The sequence below is a fragment of the Anguilla anguilla genome, chromosome 8 (genome assembly GCF_013347855.1).
Source record: "Anguilla anguilla isolate fAngAng1 chromosome 8, fAngAng1.pri, whole genome shotgun sequence".
In the NCBI taxonomy this organism is placed as follows: domain Eukaryota; kingdom Metazoa; phylum Chordata; class Actinopteri; order Anguilliformes; family Anguillidae; genus Anguilla; species Anguilla anguilla.
In genome coordinates this window covers 40921389-40943858 of record NC_049208.1, presented here as the reverse complement: position 1 = coordinate 40943858, position 22470 = coordinate 40921389, and the positions used below count along the sequence as shown (strand labels likewise).

At 46.9% G+C, this 22470-nt stretch overlaps 1 protein-coding gene across 1 annotated transcript in view; it reads right to left on the bottom strand.

The window, feature by feature from the left end:
- Positions 1–6301: 6301 nt before the first annotated feature.
- trpn1 (transient receptor potential cation channel, subfamily N, member 1) overlaps positions 6302–22470 on the bottom strand; it is a 32305-nt gene continuing 16136 nt past the window's right edge. Inside the window, exons 15-28 of the mRNA XM_035428168.1 lie at positions 22329–22445; positions 21611–21709; positions 20598–20798; positions 19261–19359; positions 18654–18860; positions 17942–18043; positions 17523–17621; positions 16995–17144; positions 15912–16019; positions 15428–15625; positions 14600–14806; positions 12381–13725; positions 9223–9369; positions 6302–8555 (exon numbers count right to left, since the gene is read on the bottom strand). Coding sequence (XP_035284059.1) covers positions 8365–8555; positions 9223–9369; positions 12381–13725; positions 14600–14806; positions 15428–15625; positions 15912–16019; positions 16995–17144; positions 17523–17621; positions 17942–18043; positions 18654–18860; positions 19261–19359; positions 20598–20798; positions 21611–21709; positions 22329–22445 — 3270 coding nt within the window. The 3' untranslated portion in view covers positions 6302–8364. The remainder of the gene's footprint in view (positions 8556–9222; positions 9370–12380; positions 13726–14599; positions 14807–15427; positions 15626–15911; positions 16020–16994; positions 17145–17522; positions 17622–17941; positions 18044–18653; positions 18861–19260; positions 19360–20597; positions 20799–21610; positions 21710–22328; positions 22446–22470) is intronic.

Genomic DNA, 22470 nt, shown 5'->3' with positions numbered 1-22470 from the left:
AGGATGATAGAGTGCAGGTCACAGGAAAGAAGATCCACATCCTTTTCACCAGAGGTGTCTAAACAAATCCTCCATTTCCTGTAAGATGAGTCATCTCTCAGAAGCAGCGTGCACATCCCAAGGATCTTCTCTTGGTCGCCATCTCCCAGGAGTGGCAATTTGTGGGCTTATTTTTGTCACGTCCAATAGTGCATTTCCTGTAAACCCCTGCATCACAGTCTTTCTGGGATTCCAGCTTTGATGCTGATTTCAAGGAAGCAACAGAAATGATAGCATTTTACCTTGATGAAGTGTTTTTTTCCCCCAGTGTCCCTTTTACCGAATATCTTTAAACATTTGGAGCACATTTATTCCAGTATTTTTCACTTAAAAAGGAAAAAATATAGTTCTCACTGTATGATTGATCATAGCATCATTTATGTGTGTGTGTGTGTGTGTGTGTGTGTGTGTTGGGAGGATGGGGTGCAAAAGGTTGATGTTATGAGTGACTGAACAAAACATGGACACAAGGATATTTCTCCCAGCCTTAGGATAGGACCATTAGTGAGTGACACAAGTTGAAATGTTCATACAGATATTCAATCTGTGATTCTTCTTTTTAACGAGCATCAGAATGTACAGTAGCTATAACATTCGACTGGATATAAACTAGGAAACTTCAGTGGGATATGTACAGTTTCTTATAACCAGGGAAACATAAATGCAATAAATTCATATAATAATGTATTCAATCTGTGATTCTTCTTTTTAACGAGCATCAGAATGTACAGTAGCTATAACATTCGACTGGATATAAACTAGGAAACTTCAGTGGGATATGTACAGTTTCTTATAACCAGGGAAACATAAATGCAATAAATTCATATAATAATGTATAACACCATGATAGGATGTAAGAACATTAGCATTAACAAGACCAGGTTAAAACCTAATATATGGCTGGACCTAACACACGTGATCCGGCCAACCAATGGTGTAACTTCATCACTCACTCAGTCAGTTAGTCACTCACAGACATTCGCGTTTGTAGGGCTGGCCCCGCTGTTGCGGTCCAGCCAAAAATGATATAAGGTGCAGCAATCTGAAAGATCCCCACACATAACAGGCTGTCATGCTGACCCATTTTTGTTAACAATTTGGCACACTTTCACACGTTTAACGACTATAACATGGAGATCGCCCACAGCAGCTATAAAACCCTGGCTCGTCTGGGCCTTCTAACTCAATCATGTGAAAAAAGCACTTGTTGACAAATTAAGGTATTTCCATGCTGGCAGAAATCCTGGAAACCTTTCTCTGGGGACATATATATAGAAAACTTTTTTTCTCTCTTCATGACAAACATTCCACTGGGAAGAAACGCTGCATGCGAGCCCAAAATAGGACCGTGGAAGAAAGCTAGACAAAGCACCAAGATGTTGCCCCAATATGCGAACATTTTTACTGCCATTCAAATAGGACAAAGAGAAATGTAATCCGGCCTTGTTGAAAGTACAGCACTACTGTATGGTTTAAGCAGATTGACATACCTTAAATATATGGGCTTTCTGTTTTTTTTATTTCCGCCGAGAAATCCTACAATGAAAAATTAGAACTGATAAAAGTCATACATGTGTGATACAGGACAGTCATTTATTAATTTAGTTTTGGTTCAGGTTTTCTCTGTGCTTCACACCCAACATTTCCATAGGTACCTGTCTACTATGCTATACATTCAAACATTTAAAGTATTCAATAGGGCTGTTTATAAACTTGACACACAGATAGAAGTTAATGTTAAATATGCCTGAAAGTCACAGTTCGCAGACAATGAAACAGATAATGTGGCAATAGCACTGCATTTTTCAATGATTCTGAAGACAGCTGGTGGTTATCTCATGAAGTGGCTAAAGAATAAAATCCCTATTTCTGTCTCCTCTGAGCTCCCAGAAGTCTTTGCTCTCCCATACTTGCTTGAATAGTGCTTGGGGATGACTGGATATGCCTGTCTGTGGACTAACTCAGGGTGGTCTGATTCCTCCATCATTGTCCTCTGAATGAATCTTTTGATTTACAGCCAGCATACCACAACTCAGTCTGATGCATTTGATTTTTATTATCTAATATTCACCCATGTTTTTTTCTTTTCTCCAAATTTGGCATTATCATTGTACTACCCTCCATAAATTTGAGGAGAATACACCCTCCTCTAAAGAAGGTCACTGCCAGCTGCTACTTCTTTCCACTCTGAAGAGCTGTGCAGCCATTTCACTGTAGGATTACACTTCATGGGTAGTTTTCTGCACCCCAATGAACTAGAGGAGTCTGGTGCACAGTGAGACAAGGATCAATGAAAACCTCCCTTACTGAGAGGCCAGGTTTGTGATGCACTGTACACTTTTTGGACAGCTGAAGACTCTTGTTCCTCACCAGTGCTCCACACGGTCCACTTGTGTGTGAGTGCAGGCTTGTCGGATCGACATTGACCACTCCAGGATGGGAAGCTTTAGAAGTGTGGAAAGCTGTCATGCCATGACGCAATGCAGTAGACTGCTTACCCACTCACTTACCCAGTGGCACTTGGCAGTGACTGCCTCACGCCCTCACAACCCTGTAGTCTGACGCAATACAAATCATCATTGGCGACCACATGGTAGGGCTTACAGCCCTGGCTAAATGGTGTTATTGAATATATGCAAGCCATAGCAATGAGTACAAGCCATAGCAATGCTATGCTCCAATATACATTAACTGCAGTGCTTGGAAGGTGCTTTGGTCCCCCTGTGAAAAAATAATGAAATAAGAGGTTTCTCTTTCTTTGGCCTCCATAGCAAGACCAATCTTTGTATGCCCCTGACCTGTCTGCCACTTGTAAGAGGGCTGAAACATGAGAGAAATATGAAGTTTTTTAATAATTTGGAAGACTGTCAAATGCTCTTTCCCTATGCAAACATGTTCTTTCCTTGACTTTCCGCAGAAACCGGATGACATTTATGAGAAGAACTAATAAGGAAATGCGGAAGCACTTATGACTGCAGTGATCACACCACTGATGAATGCATGGATATTCTGGTTGTTGACTGGCTCACAGTTGTCATCCAAGGAGGTAAACAAAGTGTTAGAAGGTTCCAGCACGCATGCTATGAGAAAGTACTACACGCTGACAGACATCTGTCAATAAAAACAAACAAACAAACAAACAAACAAATAAATAGACAATACATGTATAATGTACATGTATAATTTTGGTACGTTTTGGCAGCATATTGTCAAGGCTTTGTTCAACGGGGGGAATGGGCTGAAGCTTTCTTGGAAAGCTATCCTGGTGGCGGGGTGGAGCATAGCCGACCCACACATTTCCCCTCTGCACTGACGTCTGCAAAGATTTCCCAGCATCGCAGTACCCTGTCACAGCTGCACCTTTCTCATGCGCGCAGCTCCAGGAGCTCTGACTGACAACCCGCACACATGGGGCCAGTCCACGCACATCTGAGGAAATGCAGGAGAGAGGAACATACTAATTAAACATAGGCTACTCCCTGGGGGAAACTGAAGGTTAATCCAGTGACGGGAGAAAAAGAAATTACGCTCTACAGGCTGTGTAAACAGTCTCTGGTTGATTTTTTTAAAGATATAAACCCCCCAAAATTCTCACAGTAATTGTTAAGCAATAAAAATACTGAATAATGTATGTATGTGTGTATGTATATATATATGTGTATACGTATGTATCTATATATATGTATATGTATGTATGTGTCTATGTATATGTGTGTGTGTGTGTGTGTGTAGGTGTGTGTGTGTGTGTGTATGTGTGGCAGCTGGCTGGCGGAGGTCCAGGGGCTGGTCATTGAGAGCCGATACATCAGAGCATGCTGGCTACACCCACAAGCCTTATTTGGAGTTCCGGCAGCAATGAGAAGCACCTGTATGCCCTTGGTTACCTGAGGACTCACGTTATAAAAAGGAACCACGGACTATAATCGTGGCAATGTACCGAGAGGGAAACGCGTTGGTGGAGAGAGTATTGTTAAAAAGAGAATTGTGATTATCGTTGTGACCTGGACTGACTGAGAACCTGTTTTGAGCATCAACCCCTTTTTGTTGTGAGAACCCGAATTGGCTTTGGAACTTTGGATTACGGACTTTTGACTACGAGAATGGATTACGCACTTTGTTTGATTGCCTGATTCCCCTCCCCGCTGTTTGTAAGTTTCCCTAAATAAATTACGATTGCTCCTACCTTTGTTTGTTGTTTCGTTATCAAACTCGGCTGCGTTGTTACCCCAACACCCCTGTTCCTGCTACAGTATGTATGTATGTATGTATGTATTTATGTTAGGGAGCTCAAACATTCTGCCTGCAATGTAATCACAATAGGCGTTCCACACACAAACATAAAAACAAAACTGGCATCTGGGCTCACTTGAACAGGTCATTTAACAAGGAAATGTACAAAATCTGAGTAGACAAAGCTATTAAATTGTTTCAAAAGTGCAATGACAGTTTAACAATGTTTCTTTTTTTTACTTTATGAGTCAGAAATGATTGTTAATTTGATTCTGTTTGAGTATTTGGGCCTGGACTTAATGCTTCACCAAAGTCAGTGGGGTCATTATAAAAAATCTAACCACACTGAAAGCATTATAACACATTTTATCACAAGAAAAACTCACAGTGAAATGTTTTAGATGTTAATTGGTTATTATTTATTCATACGTTCGTAAATGTCCTAAAAAATGTCCTAAAAATGTTACAGCTGCAGGGGATTCTACAGCCATTTCAGAAGTGAAATGGCACCAAAACAGTGGGGCTCACTATCTTATTCAAAATAACCCCAGAAGGGATTTTGTATTGCTGAAATGAAATGTTATTAAAATTGTAGCCCAATCTTGTCTTGACATCATCCTGACTGTTCAATTTCGATTTGTCTAAATTATACTGGGAAATGTTTTCTGACATGGCTAGACAGCTAAGCCTCAACTGAACAATGATATTCTTGTATTCATATCTTTGCCAACATCTTGTCTACAGTGTGGTATAAAGCCTTTTAGTTTTACAAATGGGTGTTTTTTGTAATTATGGTGAAAAGGAGACGTGCACCACCTTCTGGATTGAGATTCCCCAGCAGCTGGAATAGTATGCCACATCCAGCTAACCTGCCAGTGTAGCTACATGTATTCTGATGGCTATCTCACTGGTTAAGCTAGTTTGAACAACAATATTTCTATATGTATGTCTTCACCAATATATTGTCTACAGTGTGGTATAAAGCATGTTATTTTTACAAATGGGGTGTGAGCCTCGTTGATTCAAGTCCCCAACTGCAATAGAATTCTGAAGCCGCTCGGTTTGAAACTGAGACGCTTTGTCGCATATAGCGCTTTGAGAGTACATGTTTTATGAAACGTTGCATCTCATAACAATATACCCGAGTAAGTGCGGGCACTACATTAGTTTAACTATATGAATACCACTAAATATTGGTTAATGCTGATGAAGATAAGAACCCCACCCTAATAATTGCACAGGCAATGATGCGCTTCCCTCCAACAATAGTGATTACATGCCAAAGGAAGCGACTCATTTTTAACATCGTATTAAAGCAAACAGTTATATTCTGGCAAGTTAGTGATTTATATGCTGTTATTTGATTATACTGTAGCATTTATGACAATATACATGCGAAAAAAACTGTCAAAATATGTTTTCTGAAAGATCGCCAAAAGAGGTTGGACCTCCCTATTTATGTATGTGTGTACGCATGTATGTATGCGTGTATGTATCTGTGTATGTACAGTATGTATGTATGTGTGTATGCATGTATGTACGCACTGTATGTGTGTATGCATGTATGTACACACTGTATGTGTGTATGCATGCATGCATGTGTGTGTTTATGTACTGTATGTACTGATTCATTCACTTTTGGCAAACAAATTATCTCCAGAATATACAGTGGTAACTCAAGCAAGCTTTCTTCCAGACGATAAGTGAGAACATATTGTGATTTCAGATTCATCCATATACTGTTTGCATAATGGATTTGATACAAGACAACCATTTTGGTTTTGGAAAATGATCAATTTAAGTTTTTCAACTTAAATTTCTTAGACTTTCTGCACTCCCACTAAAACTAAAAGTGAGCATTGTATTGTGCCAGTAAAATGGCTCTTCAAATAAAACGCTCTCCAAAGAGAGGAGGCAGGGAGAGAACAAGTTCAAATGTATTTCAGTAAAGGGATGCTGTCAATGTTTTTGTATGTTAAAACTGTAGTTCTGAAAATCACAAACTGCAAGAAGAAATAATGTCACTTCATAATATTGTTCAAAGGATCTTTATTCACCAGTATTCCTTTTTTTCTTTTTTGCTTTAACACTGTATCAGGAAGCTTGGCGCAATGTACACAGATATATGCGTGCAGTGCAGTGCTTTAAAATGTTGGATGTTTGCCTGATCTTCTTCATTTGGCCTTCAGTTCTCATCTAAGGAATGTGCCAAATCCTCTGTGGAGTGGCTATTTTGTACAAAACGTTGCACAGACGAAAACAAATGTTGGCCATTCACATTAAAGCCAGTGTCACATTCAAGGGTCTTACAATAAATCTTTAACTCGCAACTACGGTGAAAAAAATAAACTGTAGCCATCTTCAAAGTGAATGCACGCGCTCATAGCTGTCATTTGAGATTACATTAGTGCGCCAACGCTGCCACAACATTTGAAACAACATGTCAGATTTTATTGGCTTATAGGGGCCCCTCTGCAACCACACAATGTGCTCTCACTCTGTTAAGACGGATTCTCCGCCCTGCTCCACTAATCTTTCAGCTGGCAGGTTAACACAAATGAACAGCATGAACAAGAAAAAAAACCCCAAAACAGACACAGAAGAGTACATCCCAAACGTTTTCAAACTGAGGGCTATTTTTGTACCTTCCCCTCTTGTCCAAAGTTATGTTAAGCGGAGTGGAGTCCTAACTGAGTAATAACACGTTTGTTTAAAATATGTGAATTATAAAGTAAGCACATTCTGTCCCGCTCTACTTGTAACAGAAAAGAAATGGTCTCATCACCTTCTCTGAGGAGAAGAAAGACTCAATTTACCACATACTACAGTTCATTCATGGCTACAGCTGTTTTGGCTAGTTTCATTTTTGAAAAGAACCTTGGGTAATGTTAACAGATATGTTAATTTCTATGCATACACAAGGAAGATTAAAACAACACTTTACACTTTACAAGGAAAGCAAGATTATTCTTAAGATTAATCAGAAAACTAGTGCAAGACTTTGACAAAGTTATGACTGTTGCCATATTTGCCTGTTTTTAACACTGTAACTCAAAATAACACCTACATATCAGTATACCAAAAGAATGTACTGTACATCACATTGAAAAGCACAGGCCAAGTAAGTTTGCAAAGCAAACACAAATATAAAAGTCATATACTGTGTATTACACACCTCTCACTGGTAATGGACCGGCTTTATTCAGTCAAATGTGGTCAGGAAGAAGGTGCCTTGTTTTGTGAGAGGCCAACTGCCCAGCTTTAAAGGTTGTTGCTGTTAAAATTAACACCTGATAATTGGATCCATATTTGAAACCTGTTCAGTTTCCTGCCTACACAGGAAGTGCAGAATTTGCACTTAGTCTAGGGAAGGTCCTTTAGCCTCGTAGCTCATTTAAACCATACTGAACAGTAGTAAGCGGTAAGAAGAAAAATGTAAAATGTGTTTCAGCATGAGGACACAGAATAATCTAACTGTGCAATGCCAGGTCAAAACTGCAATCGACAGCAGTAAATTATTGCCACATTAAACATGCCTTCGCTGTTGTGCTGAGCGAAGAGAAAGAACGTTTGTAAAAGCTATAAAGATGAACTCATTAGGAGTGCCTACAAAGGGTGCATTACAGCCAGAACTGAGAGTTCAGTATTCGGTGATGGAATACTTTGTCAAAATAATCTTCCTAACCCTGTGTGCAAGTCTGACAGGCAGAGTAAATTCATTACCTTGTTATTCCAGAGTGCTTTAAAACGGGCCCAATCCGGCCTATGGGCAGTGCTCAGAATATCGGCAGGCCTCTGCTCTCATACTCAAGCCTGGAACTCGTCAGCTTTTTGTACCTTCGCAAAAAATATCTCGAGGCCTTGAGCTGGACGGAGACAAGTGTCGTAAATTATAAAAATGAGTTAAGGGCTTGCTCCCGAAAATGTTGAAATAGGTGTTTCATGGCCTTCAGATGAACCTTAAACTGTAAAATTTATTTGTAAAGGTATCTGTCCCACAGGTACTGTTACACCAACAAGGGCTGCTGAATCAGACAGTATGAGGAGGCTGCGGGTCGGGGTCGGGGTCGGGACCCCCCCCCCCCCCCACCCCGGTTAGGAGACTGTGTTTGAGAGGCCGCGAAGCCGCTGAGCCGCGGCCGCTTCCTTGTGGGGGGCGGCGTCCCTCTCCAGCAGGGTGCCGTCGCTCTGTCCCCGCAGGGCCAGGTAACGCAGGGCAACTGCCTGCCAATCAGTCACCTGCTCCACACGCACCTGTCCGCTCTGCCTGGGGGACCTGAAGCCACCTGCGGGGTAGGGTTGCCAGATTTAGAATGAACAATAAATGGACACCATTCCCACACACATAGGTGAAACAGGGCAGATTGAAGCTTGCTCATATAGTGAGGTCAGAACCAGTCATGGACTGGGGGGGTCATAGAGGAAACAGTGGAGACGGAAGATTCATTACAAACTAGCAGTCAATTTCAATCAATTATTCAGACCGGACATTTATATTGTACGGCCAGGACCACAAACCACTTGACTTGTAAAGATACTTTGAAAATCAGACATTCCGGTCCAAATCTGGGTATCTGGAAACCCTAGCTGTGGGACCTAAACCAAACATGCCCAAAATCAGCACAACTCAAACAGGTAGCCTCATACGTTTGTTGACACGTTGTTGACTGTAACAAACATGTACAGTGACATCTTTTAAGCAATGTGACGCTCTGAAGCAGGAAATTCTACCTTCCCAAAGGGCTGTGGCCAATGAGAGGATCTCACTGCGGTGTGGAGTAGGGAGCTGGATCACCAAGTCCATCAAGAAAGCTGGCTGACTTCTTCAAACCCCAGTTTGACACAGTATATTAAATCAAATCTGCAGTGTGATCTAGGCCACGCTAATGAAACTATTCTTGTATTAGACCTAATTTTGAGGGGAAGGTGTAGTTAAGAGGCGGCTGCACGTGCCTTCTGGGAGAATCTGAGTCCTCTTGTTGCCTCTCATCCAGCCCACAGACGTGTGCGCCAGCACGTCCAGAGAGCGAGTGTCCGAGAGCCCGTCCACCTCCTCCTCCTCGGACATCAGGTCCCTGGCCTCGGAGGAGCACACCTTTCCTGTGGACCACAGAGAGTCACACCCACAGTGAGCAGGGACCTCCTGTGGACCACAGAGAGTCACACCCACAGTGAGCAGGGACCTCCTGTGGACCACAGAGAGTCACACCCACAGTGAGCAGGGATCTCCTATGGACCACAGTGAGTCACACCCACAGTGAGCAGGGATCTCCTATGGACCACAGTGAGTCAGAACCACATTCCAGCAGGTTCTATCTCCTATGGACCACAGTGGGTCACACCCACAGTGAGCAGGGACCTCCTGTGGACCACAGAGAGTCACACCCACAGTGAGCAGGGATCTCCTATGGACCACAGTGGGTCACACCCACAGTGAGCAGGGATCTCCTATGGACCACAGTGGGTCACACCCACAGTGAGCAGGGATCTCCTATGGACCACAGTGAGTCACACCCACAGTGAGCAGGGATCTCCTATGGACCACAGTGAGTCAGAACCACATTCCAGCAGGTCCTATCTCCTATGGACCACAGTGGGTCACACCCACAGTGAGCAGGGATTTCCTATGGACCACAGTGAGTCACACCCACAGTGAGCAGGGATCTCCTATGGACCACAGTGAGTCAGAACCACATTCCAGCAGGTTCTATCTCCTATGGACCACAGTGGATCACACCCACAGTGAGCAGGGATCTCCTATGGACCACAGTGGGTCACACCCACAGTGAGCAGGGATCTCCTATGGACCACAGTGGGTCACACCCACAGTGAGCAGGGACCTCCTATGGACCACAGAGGGTCACACCCACAGTGAGCAGGGACCTCCTATGGACCACAGAGAGTCACACCCACAATGAGCAGGGACCTCCTATGGACCACAGAGAGTCACACCCACAGTGAGCAGGGACCTCCTATGGACCACAGTGAGTCAGAACCACGTTCCAGCAGGTTCTATCTCCTATGGACCACAGTGAGTCACACCCACAGTGAGCAGGGATCTCCTATGGACCACAGTGAGTCAGAACCACATTCCAGCAGGTTCTATCTTCTATGGAACACAGTGAGTCAGAACCACATGCCAGCAGGTCCTATCTCCTATGGACCACGGTGAGTCACACCCACACGCCAGCAGGTCCTATCTCCTATGGACCACAGTGAGTCAGAACCACATTCCAGCAGGTTCTATCTTCTATGGACCACAGTGAGTCAGAACCACATTCCAGCAGGTTCTATCTTCTATGGACCACAGTGAGTCACACCCACATGCCAGCAGGTCCCATCTCCTATGGACCACAGTGAGTCAGAACCACATGCCAGCAGGTCCTATCTCCTATGGACCACAGTGAGTCAGAACCACATGCCAGCAGGTCCTATCTCCTATGGACCTCACTCCCGGTTCTCTCCACACCATTCCACTGATCCAGGGTCAGACTTACCCACCCTCAAACCAGATGTGTGAAATGTGGACCTGACACTGGGATCAAAGTTTGTGATTCGATGTGTCAATATGTGTCAAGTTCTCTTATTTAAACAAGGATTGTATAAGCACCTATCAACAGTACTAATCTAGATGGAGAATTTTGTGGAGGTTCAGTAAAATTTTCCACAGATCTTAAAGGGAATTGCACTTTATAACACTTCTGCTTCTCATGACTGGTATTGTCCTTCTAATAAATATGTCGCCCTTCATTTTTCGATTAGTTATTTCATTTTAAATGTCTAATGTTAGAAACAAAGACATTTTCTTTTTTTTAGCGCAAGTCCACATAGTAGTACGGTTTCTGGTTTTTTCTTCTTCTTAAATTTTGTTTCGTGGCAAATCGAGAAGAAGCGAAGCAAAACATTACGTTAACTTAGCGTTGAAATCTAACAAACTAACGTCTGCTAGCTTTTGTTTGATGTGATATCGGTGTAATAATGAGGTGCATTGTACCCGGTTGTTATAATGCCCCCGTTAAACTTGACTTGAAAGCACATTTTCATAGTTTTCCACGAGAGGCAACTTTGTGCCAGACATGGCTGGATGTAATCAGACACCCGAACATAACAGCCAAAGAAGTTCGCAAACGAGGACTAAGGGTATGCAGCGACCACATTGAAGGCACCGACTACCAAGGTGACCGTCTGAAGCCTGGAGCTGTACCCACCATTTTTCCATCATTGATCGAACCGCTCGAGGTAGGTACTATGCGGGCTGGCTAACGCTATCGCGTCTGTCTGTGATACATAGGATGTCTACCACCAGTTGCCGTTTGTCCTGGGAACAGCCTGTGGTTCCTCAATCTCGGCCCGCTCCTGACTCGCTCTTGCACGATCAGCCTGAAAATTAACCAGCTCTTCTTCTGTGTATTCTGGCTCGAATCGATAGGGCACAACAATCCCATGATCAAAAACAAAATCTCTTTTGTCCTCAGACATTTTTGGTTTCGCTTGCTAGTAGTCATACTATTACACTATTTCTACGACCAACCTAATGTTATTGTCTGCAGGTATGCCCACATCAGAAGTCACGCAATGATATGCATTCCTCGAGTTCGACACTAAACTGCCTGGGTCTACTTCCTGCATTTGTAAAGGAAAACAACAAAACAGCATAAAATATTAACATAATGAAATAACTAATCGAAAAATGAAGGCCGACACATTCATTAGAAGGACAATATCAGTCATGAGAAGCAGAAGTGTTATAAAGTGCAATTCCACTTTAAGTTTGTGATTTGAGATACAGCACTTTTTACACAGAATGGGCGTGCATTTTGGTCACTGCTAAACAGTTGCAAATGGTTGCTAATTTGCAAAGAGTAAAAGACATGGACATGGACATGGACCCTACTTAAAAAGCTATTGGCTTTCATCTTTCTGTAAACTGTAAAATGAAAAATCATCAAATTGATGATATCTGACATTCAGACATTTGAGTATGTCTGATATCTTACAGAGCATTGGCTATACTTGCTGTTTTCATAGCCCATAATTGTTTCATATGACAGCAGAATAGTCAACGAACAAGGCAGAAGCCATTTAACAAATATGAACCAATGAGAATTCACCTCCGTGTTTGCAGAGCATCTTGATGTAGAAGAAGAGGTGGGTGAAGAGGTTGAAAGGGGACGGGGTGCCGGACTTGCGGTTCATGTCCCGGATGAGCACGGCCCTGCCGAACTTCCACTCGGTGTCGGACTGCGCCTGGATGCGCTGGTAGGTGTCGCTCATCATGGCGATGAGCAGGTTGACCAGCACGATCACCGTCACCACCAGGTAGATCCCGAAGACCACGTGCGTCACCACCCCGGCGAAGGGCGGCGAGCGGCCGAGGGGGGGCATGGAGTCGGGCTCGATCAGGCCGAAGAGGGCGAAGAAAAGCTGGATGGAGATGTCCAGCGGCGTCTGCGTCTCCGTGCCGTTGCCCCCGGTGGACGGGTCGGGCGGGTACACGGGCTGGTACACGGCCGACAGGTTCATGGTGAAGGCCGTGTGGAAGAGGACGAGGATGACGGCGAAGCGGCCCAGGTCCTTCATCAGGTCCCTGATGATGATGGCCCAGGGGCCGAACAGGTGGTGGAAGGTGAGGAACTCCAGCAGCTGCACGAAGCTGAGCGTCATGGCCACCGCCAGGAAGATGTTGCGGGCGAAGAGGCAGTGCAGGCGGTCCGGCGCGGGGAAGGCGAAGGCCAGCAGGTGGCAGAAGAAGCCCACCGCCGAGAAGCCCAGCACCAGCACCCGGATCCAGGCCATCCCCGCCCGCTCCCCGGGCTGGGTCAGCTCCGACACCAGCATCCCCGACAGCCAGGCCAGCAGCAGCCACTCGCTCCAGCCCGGCAGCAGCCGGCCCAGGTACACGGGGTTCACCGGCGGGTACACGATGCTGAGGATGAAGAGGCACAGGAGGAAGATGTGCGACACCAGGTGGCTCATGAACTTGATGATGGGCACGGTGTTGAAGTTGTGGCGCAGGGGCAGGGACACGGCCAGCCAGAGCGGCGGGCACACCAGCAGGCAGAAGAAGAGCAGCGCCATCTTCCAGGACGCCCAGCGCAGGCTGCCGCACCACACCTCGCTCAGGTACTTCTGCACGGCCGGGTGCGCCACCACCGCCTTCTGCTGGCCCTCGATCAGGCAGTCCAGCACGCTGGCGCCGCGGTGGTCCAGCGCCCGCAGGATGGCGGCGGCGCTCTTGCCGCCCGAGGCCACGGTCAGCAGCTCGGCGGCGATGCCCTCACAGTAGCGCGCGGCGTTCAGAAGGTCCATGGAGCGCTCCTTCTCGCGGAGCGCGGCCAGGCCCAGCGCGCGGGACAGCTTCACCGCCGTGTCCAGCGGGGCGGCCGAGTACAGCACAAACTCCTCGATCGCCGCGTTGCTGTTCAGCTTACCGCACACCATCAGGTCAAAGATGAACTGCTCAGAAAAAACAGACACACAATGTACTGCAATTATAAACGTTTTGGCAACAAAACACATGTATAGCTTTCCTTTAATTAGTTTTTGACAATTAATTTGGACATGGTTCACCTTAAGCTGTGTCTTGAAATATACTGAAAACAGGACATTTAAAAACCATGATGTTATTATTCCCAATTACATGAGAAAGAATGTTGTTTCAATTATTCAATGATTATACAATTTCCAATTATTCAGTAGATGTAACAGTCCTTAATTTGTCATCTTTCTTATAACAAGTAACCAAAGTTTTTAATTTATCTCTGTTTTCTGAGCATATGAAGGACTGTGCTCACCTGACTCTAACCAAAAGATGAACTGGGGAAATGTATTATGTAGTATCTAGCTCATTTGTCTGCTTGGAAAGTTTACAAAGGTCAAGAAATGCATAAACTCTTCTCATTAATTCACCTTTTACCAACATGATTTTTGTTTCCCTACCAAAATCAAGCATTTGTTACCCACAGAAACATACATGAACAGTCCAGCTTGGATAACTCCATAGGACAGGAAGCAGGGGAACCTTTCAAAATGAATCTATACCGCCCTCTTGTGTCCAACTTTAACAAAAAGCCATGTGTAGGTTTGTGTCATTCTTGGTGCACAGAATAAAGTATTCAAGTTTTCAGATTAAATACTGAAAAGGAATAAGTAATTGTGAAAGAACTGCATGGACTGGGATTTGTATTGGCATTACCAGAAGTCAATTCAGATTGAAAAATGTTACGTTGATACTCTTAAGGCCTGCTACAGACCTGACGCTTCTCACGCACATTATATAGGGAAGAGAGCGGCTCAGGTGGTCTAAGCTTGCGCTGGAGGGCGGTCTCACCTTCCTGTCCTCCACCAATCGCAGGGTGTTATTGCTTCTCCGCAGCAGGAAGCTGACGGTGCTCTGGTGGTTCTCCTCTGCGGCGTACTGGATGGGCGTCCTGCCATCCCGGCACTCCTGGCACACCGACGCCCCGCTCTCCACCAGGAAGCGCACCATCTCCAGGCAGCCGGACTTGGCCGCGTAGTGCAGGGGAGTCCAGACGCTCTGGAAGGGAGCCTGCAGTGTCATCATGATGGCGCCACTGAGGCGGATCGCATGCGCACACTGGCATGAGCCCCTCGTGGGGACTTCACCAATAGTGGCCATTCGCTGAGGAACTGAGTGTTCCTTTCACTCAGGTTCTGAGGATGTTCTGCTACTGCCCGTTCAGCAGGACTGTAGGTTTTTCATTCCCAGAAAACATGGCTGATGTTTCCTCACTCATCTTGCCTTGTGTCCTAGCCACACATTCAGCCTTTGTCTCGAGTTTCTGCACAGCATGTCACAGTCTAGCAGCTTTAGGCCCAAGCTTGTAAAGTTAAGATGAATTGCCATTTATGGTCTTCTTACTAAACCGTGAATGTGGACCGCAAACTTTTACAGCTGCAAACTGCAATAAAATAAAACCCTGCTGTGGTGTGGGGATGGCTGGTTTAAGCAGCCACACCTGCCGGGGTCAAGCTAATTAGACCTAACCAATTATCCAATTGGCCAGGTCTAATTAGCTTGACCCAGGCAGGTGTGGCTGCTTAAACCAGCCATCCCCACACCACACCTGCTATGTCAGTAGCAGGGGGTTTGAGACTGAAAAGAACCTTCCAGTCCGGTTGATGTGCGTTTCCTCACCTTGTCGGTGTGGTTGATCTCCGCCCCCTGGCCCAGCAGAACCCTCACCATGGCGATGTGCCCGTTGGCTGCGGCCAGGTGCAGGCAGGTGCGGCCGCACCGGTCCTTCAGGTGCAGCAGGGAGCTGGACCGGCTGAGCAGGAGCCCGACCACGGCCGTGTGCCCGTTCTGCGCCGCCAGGTGGAGAGGGGTGGAGCCCTGGGGAGGAGACGCTGTCAATCAAACAGAGGCCTTCACAGAGTCTGCCTCTTTCAGCCCGCCCTCCCAAAACACTTTGGAATAAACAGCGCGCTAAACATGAAATATGGTCCCCTTAAAAACCAGACAATATCCAAGTGGGGGTCTAGTCATAACATACATTTACATTTCTTGGAAATGCTCATGTTAAAGAAGTGGAAAATGAAAAGTATGTGTGTAGGCCCTGAAATAAACAGAGTGGAGTGATGTCAGTGGCCTGCTGTAGAGCGTGAGGAGGGCCACCTGCCTGCACGTCGGTCTCAGCGTCCGCCTGAACGCCGGGCGAGTTCAGCAGCAGCCTCACCAGGCTCTCATGGCCCGACTGCGCAGCCAGGTGCAGAGGAGTGTACCCTGACTGGAGCACAGAGCGCACATATGCACAAGAGCACAGACACACACAGAGCGCACATATGCACAAGAGCACAGACACACACAGAGCGCACATATGCACAAGAGCACAGACACACACAGAGCGCACATATGCACAACAGCACAGACACATGTGCACGCGCACACACACACACACATTCACACACAGTCTGCACATATGCACAAGAGCGCAGACACTAAACACACACACACACACACACACACACAGAGCACACATAATGCACAACAGCCCATACACTAAACACACACACAAACAAACACACAGAGCACACAGTCTATACATATGCACAAGAGCGCAGACACTAAACACACACACAGGCGTGTACACACAAACACGCATACACACACAGAGCACACATAATGCACAACAGCCCATACACTAAACACACACACAAACACACACACACAGAGCACACATTCCACACATATGTACAACAGCACAGACACTAAACACACACACACAGAGCACACATATGCACAACAGCACAGACACTAATCCCACACACACACACACACACACACACACACAGAGCACACATGCAGAAAGACACACACACACACAGCACACATGCAGAAAGACACACACACATACACACACATATGCAAAAAGACGCGTGCTCCCATACACACACACACACTCATGCACACACACACAGGTGTGCACACTCAAACACACACACACACACACACAAACACGTATACACAAATGCACACGCACACACACACATGCAATCATGCATAAACACACATATTATTCACGTGCCCACACAAATACATCAGCAATTCAACACACCAGCACATCCATGGACAACAACAATAACAACAACAGCAGCAGTGATAACTGAAGGCAGGATGGTAAGGGTAGTGCTGTGGGTAATGTTAGGGGTGGTTCTCTGTGCTGTGAAATTGGGCAAATGTTTCGGGGGGTGGGGGTTGGCACCTCGGGGGGCTGCTGGCGCCCAGGTGCCCCTTCCCAGCCGCTGGCGCTCGGGGCCTCGCTGCGCAGGGTGGCCGGCACCCTGGTGAGCATCTCCCGCACGAAGTCCACCTGCCCAAAACAGGCTGCCACATGGAGCGCAGTCAGGCCTGTCTGTGAGAGGAGGCAGTCAGGCCCAAACACAGAAACACACAGACACATATACACACGCACACAAACACAGATGCACACACACACAGATACACATTCACACACAGACACACACAGACACAGATAAACATTCACACAAACACAGCCGCCCACACAGATACGCACGCACACAAACACAGTACGTCATATGTATGGAAACATAAGATTTATTCTATAAGAAAGATAATAACCAGTTGTATAAAATAACAAAATAATTGCATTCATAATTACATTTTGAAAAATGAGTGAATGAGGAATCTGTGACATTATATGCAACAGCATATCCGTTTGGAAGCTGTGATTTGTACCGGTGGGCTAAGTGAGAATAACAGTATCACACACCTTGGTGCTGCTGGTTTTGAGGGAGATGCTGCCTTTGAGCACATCCAGGATGTGCGTGTGCCCATTCTTTGCTGCTGAATGGATGGCCGTCATGCCTTCCTGGAGACACAAACACAAAACATACTCTGTCTGTCATGATACTCCCCTATTAATACATAGCAAAGTACTATTAGGACTCTCATTACTCACTGTAGGACTCTGAGAAACACCACAGATATGAAGTTATACTGACAAAACAGAATCATTTACAGCAGTGTACAGCAGGTTGTAACTCCTTGCTTAATTCCTAATTAGGTCCATACCTGCCCGCTGTAATGTATTGCGCCGCTGCAGTAGAAACGGCGTTAGAGCAGAACCTGAGCAGCGAGCGTGCGCTCAGCGGCGTGCTGAACCCTGCAGGCCCCGAACTCGTCACTCACCGCGTTCTCCTCGGCGGCCGAAGCGCCCGCCTCCAGCAGCACCTTCACCACCTCCGTGTGCCCTCCAGCGGCTGCCAGGTGCAGCGGGGAGGAGCTGTTCGTCTGGAGCAGGAACAGAGAATCCTACACTGTAATCTGGAGCAGGCACTAAATAAGAGAATCCTACAATATAATCTGGAGCAGGAACAGAATAAGAGAATCCAACAAATTAATCTGAAGCAGGAACAGAATGAAGGAGTGCTGCACTATAATCTGGAGTAGGCACAGAATTAAGTAATGCTACACTATAATCTGGAGCAGGTACAGCATTAAGAAATCCCACACTATAATCTGGAGCAGGGAGAGCATTAAGCAATCCCACACTATAATCTGGAGCAGGAACAGCATTAAGCAATCCCACACTATAATCTGGAGCAGGGAGAGCATTAAGCAATCCCACACTATAATCTGGAGCAGGAACAGCATTAAGCAATCCCACACTATAATCTGGAGCAGGAACAGCATTAAGCAATCCCACACTATAATCTGGAGCAGGAACAGCATTAAGCAATCCCACACTATAATCTGGAGCAGGAACAGCATTAAGCAATCCCACACTATAATCTGGAGCAGGAACAAAATTAAGTAATCCTACATTATAATCAGGAAGAGACTGAAGAGTCTCTCTAATGACACAGTGCGTGCCATGTTTGCAGTGGCTGCCAGGTCTGACCTTGTTGTGTGCCGAGATCATGCCCCCCTTGTTGAATTTGAGCAGCTCCTTGATGACGGCCACGCTGCCCTTGGAGGCGGCGATGTGGGTGCAGGTGGCGCCCTCCATGTTGGCCAGGGTTGCCAGCTCGGGGCGGTGCTTCAGGAAGAGCGTCACCACCTCCGAGTGGTCATTCTCTGCCGCCAGGTGGAGAGGGGTCTGTCCGTGCTGCAGGGACAGACATACGGACAGATGGCAGAGACAGACGGCAGGCAGACGCAAACAGGACAGGCACAGGCACAGACAGGACAGGACAGGCACGGGTATAGACGCAGACAGGACAGGCACAGACATAGACAGGACAGGCACAGGCACAGACACAGACAGGACAGGCACAGATACAGACGCAGACAGGACAGGCACAGACACAGACAGGACAGGCACAGGTACAGACGCAGACAGGACAGGCACAGACACAGACAGGACAGGCACAGGCACAGGCACAGACAGGACAGGCACAGACACAGACAGGGGGACAGAGGCGGGTGAGGCAGGTCACATGCCGCAGGTTCCTCAGACCCAACCCACGCAGCGTCCCCCAGGAAACAGCGGCAGGGCGGAGACTCACGATGTCCGCTGCGTTGATGTCGGCCCCCATGTTCAGGAGGCTGCTGCACACCTCCAGCTGTCCACTGGTGGCCGCCAGGTGCAGGGGTGTCTGTTTACTCTGAGGGGAACACAATCCAGCATCTCATTGCTTCTCATCAAGGCTTTACTGCGTACACCACACAGCAAATCAGAGGCAACTTACAGAGGCCACAGCTTTTATTAATTGTTTTTTTCTTATGCATTTTTTCCTTTTTTCAGACAGGGGGAAAGCAGAAAATGTTACACATGGAGATGGGACCGAAGTACAGAAAGCGTCATGGTGGAGTAACCAAACCCCTGGTCGCACAGGGGTCTTACGTCGGGGCTGAGAGTCAGCCACCCCATTGACTGTATGTCCATATACAGTGATAAAAAAATAAAAGTAATTATTTTGATGTGTCAGGAGTTGCATAAATCCCTGAAACGTTCATAAGCTCAAAAGTATTTTGTAAAAAAATGTAATGTACGTTCAACACTACAGGGTGGCTCATCCTGTGTTGCTAGTGCATAGGCGGGTCCCGTGGTCTGGTGCGGAATCCAGATCATGCCTGTGCCTAGTGTGCCAGCAGCCCTGCAGCACCAAGCACAACCGGCTCCAGCATCGCCCAGAGATTCAGTCAGCTGGGATAACCGCATCTAACTGCACACCAGCGACCTCTACTGGTCAATCGGCTGCCCATGAGTTTGCTTCTTGAACTGCACAAGAAGTGTCTGACTCTGACACTTGCGTATCTGTGCTGAATTGAACTGAACTGTGGTGTGATAGGAACCAAAGGTTGACATCGCATGCTTCAGAGGAGAGCACGTGCTACATCCTTCTGAATCAACAATAAACACTGTGTAAAGTACCGCAGCAGAAGCAAGATTGAGCATTTCAAAACTGGAGAGAAAAAATAAATAAATTCTATACAAAATGAATGCAATTACCACAAAACTCTTTGAAGTGAAGGATTTAGAAGGCCTTATTTATAAGGCCATATAAGGATTTACAAGGCCCTATTTTAGATGCTTTATTAAGCAACACATTGACTCTCATTTTCCTGAGATCAAAGCCATGCGCAGTCAATATCAGGCAATAAACATTCAGGCATTTAAAAACTGAACCTAGTCTGTTTACCACAAACGTTTGCTCACGGTGGCAAACGGCTCGGAAAGGTCATTTGCAGAGAACACGGCTTCTGACAGCCATCAAGGCCCGATGTCATTGGACGGCCGGTTCAGCGCGGTACAGCCTCGGCCAATGAAACGGCTGAGACGCGTCTGGCGGCTGGGCGGCATTAGCTACGCTCAGGTGGCGCGGCGCTCCGAGACACTCACCAGGGAGAGGGCGTCGATGCTGGCCATGTGCGCCTCCACCAGCAGCCTCACCAGGCCGGTGGAGCCGTTCTGGGCCCCCAGGTGCAGGGGGGTCATGCCCAGCTTGGTCTTGGCGTTCACGAAGGCCTTGTGGGACAGCAGCACATCGGCGATCTCCTCGTGCCCGTTCTCGGCGGCCAGGTGGAGGGCAGCCTTGCCGTGCTGGATGCAGGAAAGGGAAACACCGGGGGCCAGCCGTGTCACAGCTGCAGAAAGGCCATGACCGCTGCAGTTCTACCCGTTTGAGTCAGGTAAATGGTAAAATGGTAAATGGACTGCATTTATATAGCGCTTTTATCCAAAGCGCTTTACAATTGATGCCTCTCATTCGCCAGAGCAGTTAGGGGTTAGGTGTCTTGCTCAAGGACACTTCGACACGCCCAGGGCGGGGTTTGAACCGGCAACCCTCCGACTGCCAGACAATCGGTCTTACCTCCTGAGCTATGTCGCCCCAAGGTGAGCCCCAGGTGAGCGCACCCAGAGATAAAATAACCCAGAGATAAAATAACCAACCGTGATAGCTCTCCCAGTTAAAATGGTCAAATGTTTGTGGAAATTAAATAGCTGCCATTGTTTTACCTGTTTAAAGCAAGGCCAAATGTGTTCAGAAAAACACAATGGTTGTCATTGTTCTACCCGTATAAGCAAGGCAATATGTTTGCAGAAATACAATAGCTGTAATGGCTCTGTCTGTTCAAACATAAATAGGACCATTGCTGTTCATTACAACAATGGTAAAAAGTGTGCGGATGGTGAAAGAGGTAGCAAAGGACCAGATAGAATCTGACTGTGTACTTTGACATGAACTCTGAGGAACAAATCTTTGCATTCTTTTTTGAACACCTCTTCAAAGTAGCAGTCACAAGCCTAGCTCCCTAAGCACCGTGCCACACAGCCGGCCTGTAGGAAGCATGGCAGGAGATCCACCGAGGAAGGGGGATTCTTCCCGGGGAAGAGAGAACAGGCAGCCTCACCTCGTCGAAAACGTCCACCCTGGCGTGGTTCTGCAGCAGGATCCGGACGACCTCGCTGTGACCCCTCTCCGCTGCCAGCAGCAAGGGCGACCAGCCGTTCTGTCAGTGTGCCCACAAGACCAACCAAACAGCATCAGGCCAGTCAGCATCACCCAGAGAATTCTAAGCATTTCTTTACACTTCCTGATTCCCTGCCTGACCACTGTTTTTTCCCTACATTCGGGGCTGTTTCCAGAGTTGTCTGGAATTTCTGCTGGACCACTTCACCTCAGTCGACCGGTGAGAAATAGAGCAAGCTGCACCCTGGGGAGACCACTTTACCAGACTCCTAAACCCCTTCCATCACGCCTTTCAGTCGAGAAGCTGAACCAAGGTTGACCTCACCGTGGTCATTAAACACCCAGTGGCTGTTATTGCACAGGCCCAGGGGTTGCCTCGGGTACATTTCCCTCCAGTTCAGCTAGCTGAAAAAGTCCCTCCCTCTCTGCCTCATTGTTTGGTGAGTGCCAGGTCCAGTGAGGCCACTCAAGTGGAGGCAACCCGTCAGCACCGGCAGAATCGACTCCTCACCCCCCATCCCCCATAAAACAATGCTTTGAGACCCTTGTAAAGTGATGAAACGTGCTGTACTGTAAATGCTGACTGTAATTGGGATTATGGTTGTGACTGTCCCGTGGGGCTGGTGTTTGAGGCCACGCCCCCAGTGTGTGCGCGGTACCTTGGCGTGCTTGTTGACGGCGTGCTGCAGCCGGCCGGGCGGTACGGTGCTCAGCATCTCCTGCAGCAAGTCGGTGTTGCCCACTCTGGTGCAGTAATGCAGGGGTGTCTCCCCAGACTGCGTGGCGACCAGGCCGGGGATG